The following is a 17,565-nucleotide window of genomic DNA, read 5'->3' as shown; positions in this document are numbered from 1 at the left end:
ATAGCATAGCATAGCATAGCATAGCATTTGCCTAACAATAGCATTAGTCTAGCATTAGCACCAACCGAGGATTAGCATTCACCTAGAAATAGCAGCAATCTAGCAATAGCTTAATATTAGCAATTAGGTTGAAAAAAAGTAGAAATAGTGTGAAAAAAGTAGAAAGAGGTTGAAAAAGTTGAAATAAGTGAAATTAGTTGAAAAAGTTGAAATCAGTTTAAAAAGTTGAAATTGGTTAAAAATGTTGAAAAAAGTTGAAATTGGTTGAAAAAAATTGAAAGGAAGAACCAGTAAAACCAGTTAGAAGTCTAATTTACACAGTAGTATGTGTTTAAAAGCCAGTATGAAAGAAAAAAACAGTAAAACCAGCTAGAAGTTCAAATGACATTGTAGTATGTGTTAAAAACCCAGTATGAATATACAAAGGATTTTTATAAATATCTTCAGGTCAAGCATTATGTGCACGCTATAATGAAGACTAACTCTCCCGAGTGACTTTAATACTTTGGAAAAGGTTATTTTAGAATGCTCAAAACAGGATAATTTTGTTTTAAAATTGTATTCAAAATGGCAACATCTAAATATTGGAAGGTTAAACTCTTGGACAACTTTGTTGAAAATAACAATTGATTGTGTGCAATGGAATGAGATTGTTCTATTACCTTCTAAAATATCAATATGCAACAGATTTAGAGAAATGCAATATAATAGTTTGCACAATGTGTATATCTCCCCTTATATGTACAGCAAATACACAGCAGGTGCTTCTCCTATTTGCCTGAAATGTAAGGTAGCTGCCTCTGGGAATGTGACAAGATTCAGCAAACCCACTATTCTGTATTTTAGGCTCCATTCCTGATCACTTAAAATTGCAAAGGAGCACTATGCAGTTTTTACTTATATTAGGACGGAAGGCAATAATGACCAAATGGGTAGGTGATGCTTTGCCAACTGTCTCATTATGGAAATCATTACTAACTGATACTATTGTTTTGGAAAAGTTGAGATATTGCATGAAAGGAAAGGAAAAAAAAAAACATTTACAAAATTGTTTAAACAGGTACTGAATTATCTGAGAACCCAGGATAATTGACTATTGTGACTATTGTAATATGTAAGATGTTTTTTTTTTTTTTTTCAAGATGGTGGATCTGTATTATTGTTATACTATTTGTTGGTTACATTGCTCTGAATTGTTAAAATGTTCAATAAAAAATATATATATATAAAAAAAAACCTTACCTTGTAGTATGTGTCAAAAACCCAGTATGAAAGGAAAAAACAGTTAGAAGTCCAGTTTATACAGTAGTAAGTTGAAAAAAGTTGAAATTGGTTGGAAAAAGTTGAAAGAAGTTGAAAAAGTTGAAGAAGTTGAAAAAAGTTGAAAAGGTTGAAAAAAATTTTTAAAAAAAAGTTGAAAGAAGTTGAAATTCATTGAAAAGTATAAATGGGTTGAAGGTAGTAGCTAAACATGTTAATTGTTGAATGGTTTAAATCAGTTAAAGAACGGCTGGTGATGATTGGTTTAAAAGTACCAAAAAAGGTTCAAATTTCCAATGTAAGTGGATGGGAGCAAAAAGTTGCACGGGCAATAACTCAAAAAAACTGGAACATAGCAGAGAAGTACAGAATTTTCTGAAAAGTTTGATTCCTAATTGTTGAAATTGGTTGAAAATTGTGGGACGAATTTGAGGATACAAAACAATAATAACATAGAAGAATTAAAAAGGGGAATTAATATAATAGTGAGGATGCCAATGAGACATGTAAACCCATGTAAATTTGCGATGGTAAAACAGGGGACGGGACCCGGATAAGCAAACTGCTTCTCTCGTCTCCTTTTTCGGCATGTACAAAAAAGAAAAAAAAAATGAAAAAAAAAAAAAAAGTGAATGTAACCATGTCGGAAATAAACTGAATAAATAAAAATAAATAAATAAATAAATCCTCACAATAAATACAAAATCTCATCATTGAAAAAAAAAAAATATAAATAAAATAAACATAATTTGTGTAAACTTGTGTAAAATCCAACATCCAGGGTGAAAGAAACCAGTCTGTTTTCATGGTGTATTGTTAAAGATGACCAGATGGGGGCAGTGTATATTCAACATAAGGCCTGAAGCTCAGTTTGTCTCTGGTTATGAAGAGGCACAAAATCCAAAGAAGTTGTGATCCAAAACATTAAGTTGTGTTTTTTAGGCTATCTGCATGCAACAGTGAAGATACTTTTAGTTATATTACAAACTACAATACAAATAAAGCCAATGAGTGGGGGAAAGTGCAGATCTAAGGTGAAAGGACCCTGCAAAATAAGTGTACAGGTGTGACCATCGATCATCTTACATCCCGTCTGAAGAATGCAGGATTCACGCTGAGGGTGGGGGAGGGTGGGGCCACAGACAGGACCTAGCATGCTAGTCTGTTCACCTCCCAAATAGAAAACACAAAAACAAAGACCCTTCTTTATAATAGCCGTCTTCACTATGAAAGAGATTGAAGTATTGCTCTCACATTACTCTCAAATAATGGACCATTGCTTTTTCAGGGTGAAAAAAACCTTACAGTGATGTCTCCCTTGCCTTGAAAAAAGTGTTGTATTAAGACACAATCCCAAGAAATAACTTCCAGTTGAAACACATTGAGTTTGAAAGTCGTGTTTGCAGCACGAAAAAAAAAATGCGACAGTCGTGGCGGCACGCATGAAAAATAAAACTATTACTGTCGTGATAGGGTCAACTTTCCTCGTGAGATCGTGTCGCAATTTAGCACCTGATCTGGCAAGGCTGGTATGCCACAGCAGAGTTAACAGTTAATAAACCTTTGTGCCTTTTACTGTTAAGGGTTAACTCAGTAATCATATTGGCATCCAACAGCTAACATTCTCACATAGTTTGTATGTTTAAAAATGACTAGCAAAATGCAGTTTAATGGTAAAGGCTCATGGTAAGTTAAGAGTGATTTATTACTATTTAGGAGAGAAGAGAAGAAAAACACATTTTGTTTTACATCATTTTTATTTTTATTTCTCATAAGCCAAACCCTTAAAGTAGTTTAAATTACTACAAAACGTTGGTGACATGAAGTGTATTGTCATTGGTTTTTAAGGAATTTCTTCAAAATGTCGAACTTTTATACTTATCTGGGATTTAGCAATAAGAGAAATTAGACCACACACTCCCTACGATTACCTGCCATTAGTACATTAGTACACAATCCTGAAAACAGTAACAAGCGGGTCAGAAAATGGATGGATGGAAGTACATTTGAATTTGAGACATTTTGAATATTGGTGGGTTTTATTCTGAAAGCCTACTTACATTGAGAATATATAAATATAGATCAAACTGAAGTTTTTTCCCCCTTAATTTGGTAGGTTTATAATAAGCGGTTTTCAGAGCATACTTCCAGCATGGTCAGGAACAATGATGCTAGCCCATTTGTAAATAACTGGGATGAAGAGGATAGCAGAGCCAAAAATCGACACCAGAAGGAAGGCCCACAAAAACATTCGATCCAAGACCTGGGCTACAAACTTCCAGTTTTGAACCACCTGCATGAAAAAATAAGGGCAATAAGTTCTGAAGATTTAACCGATCAGTATAAAACTACTATTTAACATGAGTCAAAAAAATCCTGCAGATTTCTCTTGTTTTTTCAGTATAGATGAAGTTTCTACTCACCTCTCTGACCTCATTTTCTTTCACTACATGCATTGTTATGTAGCGAATGGACTCCAAAGCTGCTTGTAGGTTGTTCTTGCGGTACAGAAGTGGAGTTAGCTCGGGCGCTAAATTCTTTGTCTGAGTCAGTCCTGCATCTCCTCCCGTCCAAATATCTCCAGTTGTGGCGTATCTGTCCACATGGCTGCGCATACACAGCAGCTTAGGGAGTCGGTGAAGGAATATGCTCCTCACCCATGGAGCCATGCCGTGATGTGTTGAAGAGGAGCGATGGTGGATGTTGATGGCAAAGACGGTTATAACGATTGAGAGTGTGACAAAAATCATGGTGAAGACTAGATACTCCCCGATAAGAGGGATTGCTTTAGAGGTGGACGGGATGATTTCTTCAATAACCAGGAGGAAGACAGTTAATGACACCAGGACTGAAGTGCAGAGAGATATTTTCTCTCCGCTGTTTGAAGGCAAGTAGAAGACTAGAATGGTAAGGAAAGACAGGCCAATGCAGGGGATGATGAGGAAAAGAGTATAAAAAAGAGGCAATCTACGGATGATAAAAAAGTAGGTGATGGTGGGAAAAGAAGTGCTGCCATCAGTTCTTAGACTGCGACTGCCTGTGGCCTTCACAATCTCCCATTCACCATTGTCAAAGTAGTCCTGTTTATCCACGTGGAAGTCCTCCAGAATGATGTCCACCTGGTAAACGAAGGTTATTCACTCATTGGTTAAAAAGTGCAAAGTCACTTCCAAAAATCCCTGAAAATGAAACTCACCTGGGAGCCATCATAAGTCCAAGAGCCAAACTTCATCGAACAGTTTTGCAGATCAAAAGGGAAAAATGTCACATCTATTGTGCAGGCTGACTTGTAGTTGGCTGGAGGCGTCCATGAGATGGTTCCATTGTACTTCACGACAGCTTTGGTGACAGTCCCTTCAAAACGCCCATCAGAACTGTTGGTTGGAAAGCAAAGATTTATACAACATAAATCAACATACACACATTGACCAAGCTTAGTGTTAGTGTTGTATATAAACTGCTACCAGCCAATGTCACCTCAGTTTATATTACAGGCTTTTGGTTATTGCAACAACCTTTTTGATTCTTTTAAATTAAAAGAAAATGTTGGCATGTTTATACACTGTCCAGAACTAAAGAGCTGGGCTTTTACCAATATCTAAGAAGCAGGGGTACCTCAGACCTATTAGCATGATTCCACTGGCTTCCTTTTTCATCTTACAATTGATCTTAAAATTCTAATGATGACTTTTGAAGCCTTTTTATCTTTGTGTCATTGGTTACATTCAAGCCATGTCCACACCTTAAAGTTCTCAAAGTCTTTATTTACGGGACACCTTAAGATCTTTTTTGTTTGGACTTTATCACTATGGTTATTTTTTATTCATTGTCTTCTGTGCCTCGGGAATCACGCCTCTGCTGGTGTTCGACACACTACAAAAATACCTTTTATTATTGTTAGGGGGCCAAGCCCGCGGGGCCTGGGGACCGCGTATGTAAGCATACGTAAATTATTAAAGAGTGAAGTTTTCAAGCTCGTTATGAAAATGCGAACTGGTGCATATCTCAGTCAAAATAAATGCTAACAACACCAAATCTGAGATCCTTGGTTGGCATGTGACTGTGGGGGTATGCGCCAATGTTGAATAATGTAGGCCACTAGGGGCGCTGCAAATATGGGATATTTATATCTCTTAAATGGCACGACCGATTTTGACCAAATTTGGTGGGTATGACCTTGGGTCGCTCCTGGGGCCGTATCTCGAAGTTAATCGCAATTAGTCAAAGTGGGTGTGGCTTATTACAACATAAACAACTAACATTTAATTCAGCTGAAGTATTATGTTGAGGGCTGTGAAATTTACAGTTTATACATAGCAGAGCACACAGACCAGCAAACGCATCTTGGCCTGTAACTTTCCCATTTTCACAGCTGTTCACTGCAAATGGCACGTTGGCCTGTGTCCTGACGCTCGCCACAAGCCCGTCGTCCTTCGTCCCTTCGTCCTTCCATGGGCTCCGCAAAACCTGGGGTCCGAGTTGCACTGGAAGGCTTGGCCCCCTTTCATAACTGCTTGGAGTTCTAGTTATTCTTGTTTTTGCTAATTTTGTCAAAAATATTTAAAAAGTTGGCAAATTCTTCTCATGACGATTAAAATAAATTTTTTTTTAAAATCTTAGTTAATCAAGACTATGGAAATCCTCTTAGTAGACCTACTTATTTGAAAAAGCATTTATCGTAAAAGCGTAAACCTAAACCTAAAAATAGGAACTAAAAATTTTAATTGTATAGTAGGACCGACTATACACTCATTCCACCCATAGTCCTCACATCAACAATTTTATACTTTGTGATGAGCGCTATGAGATGTTTTCGTAAGTTTTCGTAAACTTAAAGTCAAAGAACTACTTTTAAACAATAGTGAGGTAGTATTATTCTTTTTAGACTATATAAGAAGCACTACTGTAGTTTTGATTAAATGCACAAATTCCAGAATAATATAAGAAAACAGTTGATACAAAGTGGTGCACAAATAACATCAATACAAGTAGACAAATACAAGTACATACTTGTCATACAGAACAACATCAGGGAGCCAGATCCTGTCAGACGGAACCCGGATTGTTGTGATGCCCAAATAGTCATTGGGATTCCATCTGAGTTTCATGTCCATCCATTCCTAAGAATCCAGGAGAGAATTGAGGAGGGTGATTGGCTGTATTAACCTGGAACAGTGGTTTTGATAATATGGCTTATTCAGCCCTTCATTAATGCAGTATTTAGTAAAAACATAATAGGAATCAGGTTAATCTAAAACCATTGTGACTGAATTAAAGCCAACATCATAGGCAAGAGCACAGTTAGAATAGGATAAAAAAAAGGTGATCATATATAATGCAATACATTTAAAACCTTTTCTCTTGTCTCTTCAATTTTCCAAAAAAGAACCAGGATGGATGTGATCAATGAGTTTCTATTTCCAATTTTTTTTTTTTTTTTGCATGTTGTAATTTATCACTGGAGAAAACCACTGATCTGAAAGGCCGAGGACTGCCTCTGTAGGGGATAATTTATAAGAAGCATGACACATTTAACACCCAAGAATAAGGCTGACAGGAGCAGGAATGAGGAGGAGATGAGTTGTGGAGGCAGGTGCATTAGTAAAGTGATAGAAGCTGTCAGTGAAATGCCACCAGATCAGGGGGCACACACATTTCCAGAAATTCCATGGATTATATTCACCGCCTTAAGATGACACTAATCGCCACAATCTTATCTTTTATTTGAGTACTTGCCTGTTTCATCCAAACATTGGTCGTCATGCGCTGGTTTTTCTCATCCTGGATAAGAAAATGACAAATTCAGTCAAAATTATAATTTTTTGGGGATTAAGTGGATTAAAAGTATGTTTATTTGTATTTGGCACCCATTTACATGTTAATTAAAAATTGATTAACATTACGAATTATTTTTCTCACCACATCAACTAGCTGTGAAATAGCCAGTCCAAATTTGACTTGGATAGTCTGGTTTAGGTAATCCACCGGGCGAACCCATTTCTGGTATCTTCCAAAAAGGTATTTGAATAGTCTGTCCTCTGCTTTTGCAAATGACGAGAGCTGTGGAGCCCCTGAGAGATGAGACAAGACAGAAAGTGTGAGTAACACAAAGAAAATCCCATAGAATTCAATTAAAAGATCAATGCCTTTAACTCTATTGTTAACATTCCCCGCTCAATTTATAGATTTCACCTTTTCACCTTCCCGCTCCACTGTTTTTCTTTTGTCAGAAGTTTCTGAATGTGACTGTGACTGAAAAGTAATTGACATACTGAATGCTCTCCTCTGCTCAGTCACACACTGTTTTAATAATGGCAGCATGTTCAGGAAGATTTAGCTTTTTGACTGAGCACAAACGCACATATACTATGGTTTTAGAGGTCATTTAAAGCCCAAACATATATGTTTGCTTTTAGCACTATACAGTTTTGATTTAAATCAATCAATAGTAAAGTTTATATGAGCTGCTGTGACATCGTAACATTTCCATGATTTTAATCCAGATGTTTAGTAATTTTTAGGATTGTCATTTAAACGCTATAATGTGATTAATTAATTCCAGGAAAAAATAACGCACTAAAACAATTAACGCTGTTAATCACATTTTTTTTTGCACCCCAAACAGTGCAGAACCTTTCTCATTGCACGAGTTCCCAGTATACCCATGATGCACCAGCTACAATGGCAGAACCCAAGAAGTAGTCTTTGTGCGCGTTCATTTTAGTTTAACAAACACACCAGATGGAAAACTATAGCCCAGTTGTGTGAAAATTGTGCAAGAAAAAGTTTGTGGATCACGGGAGCTTTGCTGGCCTCCAGCGGAGCTTTTTCACCGCAATGCTAAACATGTAGCAGCTAACACAGACAGCGGTCCTTCGGACACTACACTAGTCCGAGCAGACCGAGTGGCCAATCCAGACAAGATGACAGGGATCAGAGCCAAAATGAATAAGTCCATGATTGATAAATAAACAAGTCAGTGGAAAAATGATTGTAGTGGACAGTCGACCACTCAGATGTGAAGGATGTGGGCGGGGCCAAAGGCAGAGTGTGAGATTCTGCGTACATTGAGTCAGAGGAACCTCCGCAGACTCTGTTTCTCCTGAACACGTTTGAACCTTTATTATGTTGCTTCTCCACCTCTGTTTTCATTTTTCCCCTTGATTTGCCGTGTAACCGCTGTGCTGCACATCAGAGACTTCAGCTTGAATATACTGCCATGGGACTGTCCCTGTTCTCAGATCGGGAATGCGCGTTGACTTTTGACGAGCAGCTCGAGCAGCCAATAGTAAAGCTTAAAACAGCTCATGAGATCGCCCTGTTGGGGGAAAGATCTCTGATTGGCTGAAGTCCAGCATCATGCTCCTGTATTTCTGAAGCTCATTTACAGAGCCAGGAGAAGGAGCAGAGATTCACTGTCCACTCAGAACACTTTGGATTACAATATGCTCAAAGACGATTATAGATTTTTGACCAAACACCGAAAAAAAATTACATATTGCAGCTTTAACCGAAGGAGAGAAAAAGCAATGGTTTTTAATAATTGTATTGTTAAATGAAGTGTTCTTACTGTTTATGATGTGTTAACTTATAGCACTACATATGGACCTGATATTTTATTTCATTTGTATTTTCTATTATTTGGAGATTGACTAAAGTACACATCAATATTTCCCCTGATGGTCTAAACTAAAGGTGTCAGCAGCCCTTGGAACTAGTCTATGCCTGCATCTGTTCAACTCTGTTAAAAACAATACATTACTTTATAAAGACACTGTGATATATCTTTTGATCTGCCACAATATTGTAATTTAACTGAAAATACCTCAAGTTGAGGGCATTTCTCAGCATTTTTTAGGTGAGATTAAAAAGATTAATTAGAATAATTAATTACAGAGTATAATTAATTAATCACACAATTTTATTTAATCTATTGACAGCACTAGTAATTGTCATTAAATAAAAATCATGCACTAGACTTTATGCAGTTTGCGTTCATGTTCATTTTTTATTTGATACATTTTTTATTAATGTTTCTTCTCTGGTTGTGACACTGTTAGTGTTGCCAAAGTTGAATGTACAGTAACTCGTCTGTAGACGAACAGTGTTTCACATATTCAGTTTCAAATCAAGCCAAACAAATATTGCAAGGATTTACCGCGCATGACGTTTGCGTCGAACCCCTTCCTCAGTCACTTCAATACGAGCTGATATACCTACTGGCTTGCTCTGTGTGATGACTCGTATCTATTAGTGACTATAGCAGACATTCATTCTAAGTGGGACCTTTACACAGAGAAAGCAGCATCATCCATAAATCTTCATTTAACTAGGCACTTTATGTAAAAGGTAAATCATTAATGGTAAAGAAAAAGCCCGACCAAGCACGGAAATGTTAGCAACAAGAAGACGTTTCAAGGATTTTCACCAAACAAAACACATAAGCAGATGATGCATTGACTCATATGAAGCAGCTGTTGTATTCAGCCACCATTCCTTTCTGTTAGTCAGTGTAACGCACTGCTTTGAAGAAAGCAGAGATCCTCTATAGCACATATCGATTACTTCTTACAATAGCACACAATTTTCATCCTCGCTGTAAATTACCTCTGTGTGTGTGTGTGTGTGTGTGTGTGTGTGTGTGTGTGTGTGTGTGTGTGTGTGTGTGTGTGTGTGTGTGTGTGTGTACTTGAAGGTTAGATCAATAAAGACAAGGTTGCTGGGGCAAAACCAATCAATAACTGTTTGATCAGCAAATTCATCATCCCTTTGTGATGGGCGACCGTGGCTCAGGTGGTAGTGGGTCGTCTTCTGATCGAGAGGTTGGGGGTTCGATCCCAGTACCATGTGTCGAAGTGTCCTTGGGCAAGACACTGAACCCTAAGTTGCTCCCAGTGGTTGACTAGCGCCTTGCATGGCAGTCCTGTCCCACTGGTGTGTGAATGTGAGAGTGAATGGGTGAATGAGCTGATATGTAAAGCGCTTTGAGACTGCTTCAGTGTGGTGATAAAGCGCTATATAAAATCAAGTCCATTTACCATTTATCATTTGTCCTCCCCAGCATTTGAAAATAGTCACTAGCAGATTCTGCTGAGTTTATACATTCATCGTTAGTGAATTGCATAAACCAGGCTAAAAATGTTACATTACGAACCAGGCCAATGAGTTTGGTCATTTACTACATCCTTCTGTCACTTCTTCAAATGTTGCAAAACTATCCCAATGGCAGGGTTGGTGTCAATTACATTTTTCAGTTCCAAATACATTCTTAATCACCTATATTCAATTACAATTACAGTGACAAGCATTTTTTTTCCCAAACACAATTAAATTACAAGTATTTTTCATCCTCAAAAAGTCAATTACAATTACATTCTCCTGTGTTAGCGTTCTGTTAGCATCTCTTATCATAACGGGTCCTGAATGATACACTAAAAACAAATATCTATCATCTAATCTATTGGTTACCTTCCTAATCAATGAAAATATAGGTTTTAATACTTTTGGTGTGGGCATCTGAGACTTTATTTGTGTCAGTATACCCCTAGATTTATTATTTTTTAAATTGCAGTGTGGGAAAGCTTGATATGAAACTAATTTAATAATTGTTAAACTATGTACAGTATGTGCTGATCTGTACATAGAACTGTAACATGGTTCCCCAGTTTAGGGTTTAATTATGATTGACAATGTTTTTTTATAGAACTTAAACAACAGTTAGAAAGTAAATAATTTAAACTCAATTTTAATTTAATTACGTTTACAGCAGCAACACATTTACAGTTATAATGACATCATGTTTGTACTTAATTATAAATTACCTGGTTAAAATGATAATTGACCACATCCTTGCCTAACAGTAACACAAAGTCAAATTACAATAAAACTATCATGGCAGGTTCCCATTAAAAAAATTGCACAAACATCACAAAACAAGTGCAATAACGAAAAGACGCATGAATTACAAATACAAGGAACATGTGTTGTTCAGTCTTTTTCAGTCACAAGCTGAAATTTATGAGTCACACTATGGTCCTGCCCATACTATTGCTCAGGTGTACCTGCTTCAGTCAAACAAAAACTTTTCCTAGATTGTAGTTGTCTGTCCTGTGAAGTGATTGAAACATAAGGCCATTGGTTTGTTACAAATGTGTTACTAATTTGCGTATGAAATGTCTTTAAAGCCAATTATTTTGACTTTAAGCCTTAAAACACATGAACGGAATGCGAACCTGAAGTGACCCGCATGCACAGAAGAGGTCCTAAGGTGACCTATGACCCCACGGTGTTTACAAAAGTAAATATGGAGGCGTCCAATGTAGCACTATGTGTCGCCCTGAGAAAATTCCTTTCCAACAGAAGTCAGCACTTCATAACTTTAAGGAGACTAAAAATGCAGAGAGCGAGGTTTACCGCCCTGGCTGTTTGTAGTGTGATGGCTGCTACAAACAGACTGAATGGATGCAGAGTCACAGCCAACAATGATGCGGAGTTCATTTCAAATTTCAAAATGACAAAAGGAACAATTCATCATTATAATTAGGACGTTTTCACATGACCGTCGCGTAAAAGTCGTGATCACAAATCGGATAAGTATCGGATTTAGGACCACATATGAAAGTGACATGGGTCGGCTTTGAAAAAATTGTTATTGTGCTGTTCAGACTGTCTTGAACAGATCAGATACAGGTCACATATGGGCAAAAAGATCAGATTTGAGTCGCCTTCTGCCCAGTGCCTACGACTAAATCACACCAGTGCTGATATTTCAGCACAACAGCTCTCCCTCTCATGTGATATTGCTTAATTATACATAGGGTAAGCCATTTTGGTAATTTTAGCCAATCAACTTTTGTATATCATGTGGTAGTCATGTCTGGTGTTCTCCGCCCTACTCCGCTCCCCTCGAAAGCCTATGGGGAAATAGCATTTCAACCACATTCTTAGTGCTATTTACTTTGTCATCCAGTTCTTTGAACACTATGACATGATTCCTTGGAAGACCAAAAACATTACCACTGACGAAGTTCATTGTTGCAAAAAAAGAGAGAGTAATAGGAGACTAAAACTGCTGGTTGGGTTTTACTTGGATAAAAATATCCGCTGTTACCAGCTTCACATACTTTGGTCATGTCATATCAAAAGTGGAAGGTTATTCTGCATTTACTGTCCAGTGTATTGCTTCAGCTCATAAGAAATGGAATGAGATAAAAACCGTGCTCACGGATTGTCAGACAAAGCTGTCCACCCGGATAAAGTTTCTAACGGCGTGTGTGCGCAACCGTCTTACGTACAGTACTCATGCCTGTCATCTTAACGCCTCACAGCTGGCGAAACTGGACTCCACATGGATTAATTTTCTTAGAAAACTTGTCCGAAATCGATTCAACAATCCAATGCACCACCAAGACAAAGAGATAAAACGTAGACTGGCGCTTCAAATATACCAATCTCGACATATTCCACCTCACCTACCCTACACCAATCCGTAACTTCTGTCTTGTCCAACACCTTAAAGGACCCATGTCATGCTATTTTTCACCCATCTCCATTTGTTCTAAGAACCCCAAAAAAGTCACTTTCTGAGCAACAACACAAACGGGCTGATTTGCGGCCTGCTTATGCATATTCACGAGTGGACGTGTCTATAGATAGGACACTGCTTTCCTCCTCACAGCACGGTGACGTAGGGCCAGAGGACGGTCCGCCCTCATCCCACCCACTCCATAGCCGAGCTCATGCTGCTTTATAAACAGAGCGTGGGGGCGGGGCGTTTGCCGGTACATAAATAGACTGTAGAAAATATATACATAGCACTGCGCGAAGGACGCTGAAATGCTCACCTTCATGGGCATGTCTGTTTACATGTCAATCACGGCAGAGAACTTCCTGGAGGAGCGGCTTCTCCAGCTCAGTGCCGCGTCAAATTCGTCATCAAAGTGGGAACGCGTCATCAAATTGGAGCGAGGTGTTTGTGCTCACCCTGCAGTAAGAAAGGAGCAAATCACCCTCTAACTAATGATTGAGGGAATCAATGAAAAAAACACTTTGGGCATGTGTATGAAGCCCTAATAGCACTTTTATGATGTTTAAAGCACAGAAAAGTCTATTTAGCTTAACATGGGCCCTTTAAGTACATTGCTCATATAACTAGACTTCCTAATCCAGCCCTGCAAAAACAAATTCTGTTCCACTCTGATAATAAACCGTATACCCGTGATATATGGAAAAACTACGATAAACTTACAGGCCTTTCTTCTATTCAACTCCAACGGGAAATGCAAGATAAGTCAAGGTTCCTGCCTCTGGTGGAGTGAATCCTTGGCATCCAACCCACTGAAGCAGTGGAAGGGGAAAATTGATGATGATGATGATGGGTAACATTATCAGGGAGCACTGTATAAACTTTCACTGTTGGTAGATGATACACAGCTCTATTTGTCTGAAAATCAGATGAAATAAATTGTTTATTAAAACCCCAAGCCTGTCTTGAAAACATAATACCCTGAATGCGTTGTAACATTCTCCTTCTGAAAGAGAATATAATAAAATTGATTTCATTTCCCTCTAAACACCTCAGAGACAGATTTTCAGAGTAAATAGTATCTTCGGATGGCATTTTCATGCCCCCATATTAGATCCTAAAACCAAATTGGATCAATTGCATAGATAATATCGTGACAAAAATGGGAAGAAGCAAGAAAAGGTTCAAAGTGCACACAGCAAAATACTTAGTGGCTAAAAAATAAGCCTGCAAGATGAGATCTGCAGGGATCTAGTGCACATATGTGAAAGAAATGCACCCAAATCTATCATGGCTTCCTGTTGAGAATAGACTACATTCTCGTACCAAATAAAAATTACACAAGATGTGCATAACCACATGACTAAACAAGCATATTTATGTAATGTTTTTATTTGGGTCAGACCCTAGAAATAATAGCTTTTTCTTGACAAAAACTAATGGGAATCCAAACAAACAAACAAAAATTGTCAGTACCACAGTAAAAAAAAACCTAGGTGTTTGAAACTGACTCCTCCTTTAATTCTGTAATATCATTAAAATCAGAAACATCTTGGCTCAGAATGACGCTGAAAAACTAATCTACACATTTGTTTAATCAAGAGTAGATTACAGCAACTCTTTACTGTCTGGAAATCCCGGTAACTCATCCAGTTAATCCAGAATGCTGCAGTGAGAGTACTGACAGGTACAAGCAAGAAAGAGCATATTTCTCCAGTATTGGTGTATTTTCATTGGCGTCTTGTAAAATCTAGAATATAATTTGAAAAAGGGCAAACATGTAAAACAAAAAGAGTCCAAATGTAGGGGAAAAAGGAAACAAGTGGTATTTATTTGGCAAAATTTCGCTCATTGGAATGAAAAGTGGCCAAAAAAAATTAAAGGACAAAAATTGTATCAAAGTGTCAAAATGAACAACAATGGACAAAAAAAAGAAAAAAGGGAAAAGGGATATTTATTGGCAAAAGGTAGCTTAAGTCTGAAAAGCGCACTGCGCAGGAAATTTGGACCATGAATTGCAGTGCATCATGTATCAGACAATGGGGAGATGTGTGTGTGGGCTCATTCTTTTTGGTTTTGAATACTTCATCACCAATTAGCATTAAAATTCTTAAAATGAATGTTTATTTTTCAGAAACCTTGCCCTATGCTCCGTTAAGTCTTTTCCTTAGTGCCTCTTTTTCTTTGAGGCTCATGTGTATTACCGAGCTCAATATCCTGATGGCTTCTGTACTTGTCTCCACTGGGAGTTTTGTCTGGGAAGTATTATTTTCATCTCATCTCTATTATTGTGACATGCAGCACTCCTATTCACACTGGGCAGGAGACATCTCGAGACTTCCCATCAGCACCTTCTCACCTGCCTGTCATGTCTTGCTTGAAATAAGCTCAGCAATACAGTCTTTCTTAGCTTTAAATGTGAATATATATACACAGTTTCACACATTGCATTTCTTTAACTCCCTAAGGAATACACTTAGATGGTTAAAAAAAGGCAGTGGCTATTCATACAGTTGCTGCATCAACATTCTATCCATACGCAGCTCCCCTATTTGGCCAGTTTAGGTACCGTGTCTAAGACTAAACCTTACCCTAATCATAACCCTAACCCTAACCCAAACCCTGAAAATTGTTGCAATATTAGTTTATAACCTAACCCTAAACCGAAACCTAAACCTAACCCTAATGCTGTGTTCACACTGAATGCGTCTTCTGCGACACCGGACGCGTCTGCTGCAGGATCAAAAAATTTCCCCATTCGCGTCATATGAGCATTTGAAGCAAAGTACGGTCCACCAGCGACATATCCAACTCGGTGAGTTTCACTGCCTGCTGAAGCAAAGAGCTGCGCTCCTTTTTCTCCTCTGATAAACCACCAGTGAATTAGCCGGGGTGATTAGTGGCTAATGCTATCCTAGCTCAGTGCCGAATTTCAAGTGAAAACTACAGAGAGAACTTTTACCTGCTACTACCACCTCCTCGCTGATTCTCCTCACGCCAAATCCTTCCTAGTCCAGTCCTGGTTATAAAGGCCGTGTCATACAGCTCCAGGTGGTCACACACAGCTTCTACTCCATGGTTGAATGGGTGAACAGACCGGTGTCCATGTTGAAGGACTAACGTCATTGTCAACAAAGTCTGAATGGTTTTCCTCATGCGAAACAGTCGCAGGAGCTCAATATTTTCAACTCTTGTGAATGTGCGAATATGACAAAAAGTCGGGAGTGTACTCGCATGGCCAACGCTCTTGACGTGCGGATCAGACCGCACCACAGCACAGGAAAGATTTTGCATCTGGGACGCATCTATCCATTGACCTTGTATGTAATCTGGTCGCACAAACATTACATATTACATATTACGAACTTGTACTTCGGTAACCAATAGCACCGGGGGTTGTCCGTATGGCAACCGTACAAATAGACACTCTTAAAAAAAAATTACTGCCAAAACTAAATGTAAATTATGGGTCCATATACACAGCGTTTCTGGAACTCCACAAGATACATTTTGGTGCATAGAAGACATATTTTTGACATTTAATAAACTGTTAATTTAGCCAGTGATTCTACTTTCTGTCTTGACATAACTGTTTTCAGATTCACATTGTTGCTTAACTCATAATGACACATGGGGGCATTGCACAATGCAGAGATGAAATACAAGGTGGTAAATTAGGGACAATGACCAAAACTGCATGAAAGAAAACCAATTACAGACAAATCTAATGGTCATTAACCACTAAGTGATCTCACGATAAGAATAATCAATTTCCATCCATCCATCCATTTTCTGACCTGCTTGTTTCTTTTTTCTGGGTCGAAGGGAATACATAGTTTGTTATGAATTAATAAAACAGAACGACCCGGAAAAGTAGCATGTGGGTTGGAAAATTGATGTATGGATTAAACAGGAAGTTTACATGTGACATTATCTGGCCTAAATATTTATGAATGACATGTAATATGTCATTTGTTAGCATATTAGACATAATATTATAAGAATAATGTATCAGCTTTTCAAACTGTTAGAATTATGGTAACCTTAGAAAACTAGAGCTAAACGTCAAAACTATAGCTCAAAGTAAATTCCTGATTGGGACATTTACTCCATTGATCTCTTCTAATGTTATGACATATAAACACTCACGCACGGAATGGCACAGGTGGCACCAGCACAGCAAGTGAAACAGCAGCAGTATGAGTGAAGTGGTGCTTCCTCCTGCTCTCCCCATTGTGTCAGAGCTGACAATGGATCCACACAGCTGGTCTCTTAAGCATCCATGAGCTGGAAATGAAATATCAGAGACATGCGTTAATGAAATCAAAGGCATGCAGGTGGACTGGTCAGACAACAGAGTCACACAGAGTTTAAAGTTCAAATACTCTGGTTGTCACCCCTGCCTCGAGGAGCGTTGTCACGGAGACAGCAGCATTATAGGCTGTTTAAAGCATCTATTTCGCTATTGTATTCTGAATATTAATCACTCACATTTAAAAACCAAAACCAATCCTTTCCCACAAGGCATGGTTGCACTTTCTGCTCTGCTAACGTGACACTCTTCGAGGCAATGATTGCATTACGTACATCTATACATGCTCTACATATACTACCTGCACCAAGGCTCGCCCATTAACACAGTCCAGAGTAGTGGTGGATGTAGATTTGATGGGATGTCTTGGTGATGATAGTGTTGCTGCTCTAGCTCTCCTCCATCCTACAGAGCTTCTTCATCTGTCTTTTAACACCGATGCAGCTTGTCTGCGATTTTGCACAGGCAA

The 17,565-nt window shown here is 38.2% G+C and overlaps 1 protein-coding gene across 2 annotated transcripts; it reads right to left on the bottom strand.

Moving 5' to 3' along the window:
• Positions 1–3,129: 3,129 nt before the first annotated feature.
• Positions 3,130–17,565, bottom strand: chrna5 (cholinergic receptor, nicotinic, alpha 5). 2 transcript variants are annotated; one of them, XM_028473580.1, is made up of 8 exons: positions 17,398–17,565; positions 16,934–17,071; positions 7,180–7,331; positions 6,997–7,041; positions 6,271–6,380; positions 4,457–4,634; positions 3,684–4,379; positions 3,130–3,553 (listed from the first exon to the last, which is right to left on the bottom strand). In XM_028473580.1, exons 2-8 carry the CDS (start codon positions 17,016–17,018, stop codon positions 3,395–3,397), a joined length of 1,425 nt encoding a protein of 474 aa, XP_028329381.1. In that variant the 5' UTR covers positions 17,019–17,071; positions 17,398–17,565; the 3' UTR covers positions 3,130–3,394. The 2 variants fall into 2 exon arrangements, with proteins under 2 accessions (XP_028329381.1, XP_028329390.1); XM_028473589.1 differs by lacking the exon at positions 17,398–17,565 and having other exon boundaries at positions 16,938–17,073.

Source organism: Gouania willdenowi, chromosome 3, assembly GCF_900634775.1.
Source record: "Gouania willdenowi chromosome 3, fGouWil2.1, whole genome shotgun sequence".
Classification (NCBI taxonomy): domain Eukaryota; kingdom Metazoa; phylum Chordata; class Actinopteri; order Blenniiformes; family Gobiesocidae; genus Gouania; species Gouania willdenowi.
This window is presented reverse-complemented; position numbering and strand designations above follow the sequence as displayed.

What these genes read in the sequence shown, in the direction of transcription:
- chrna5 (XM_028473580.1), bottom strand. Translation starts at nt 17,018, where the DNA reads ATGGGGAGAGCAGGAGGAAGCACCACTTCACTCATACTGCTGCTGTTT. An exon ending in CCACCTGTGCCATTCCGTGC is followed by an intron (nt 7,332 to 16,933) that starts GTGAGTGTTTAT and finishes CTCATCTCTCAG; the next exon opens with GGGCTCCACAGCTCTCGTCA. An exon ending in GATGTTGTTCTGTATGACAA is followed by an intron (nt 4,635 to 6,270) that starts GTATGTACTTGT and finishes TCCAACCAACAG; the next exon opens with TTCTGATGGGCGTTTTGAAG.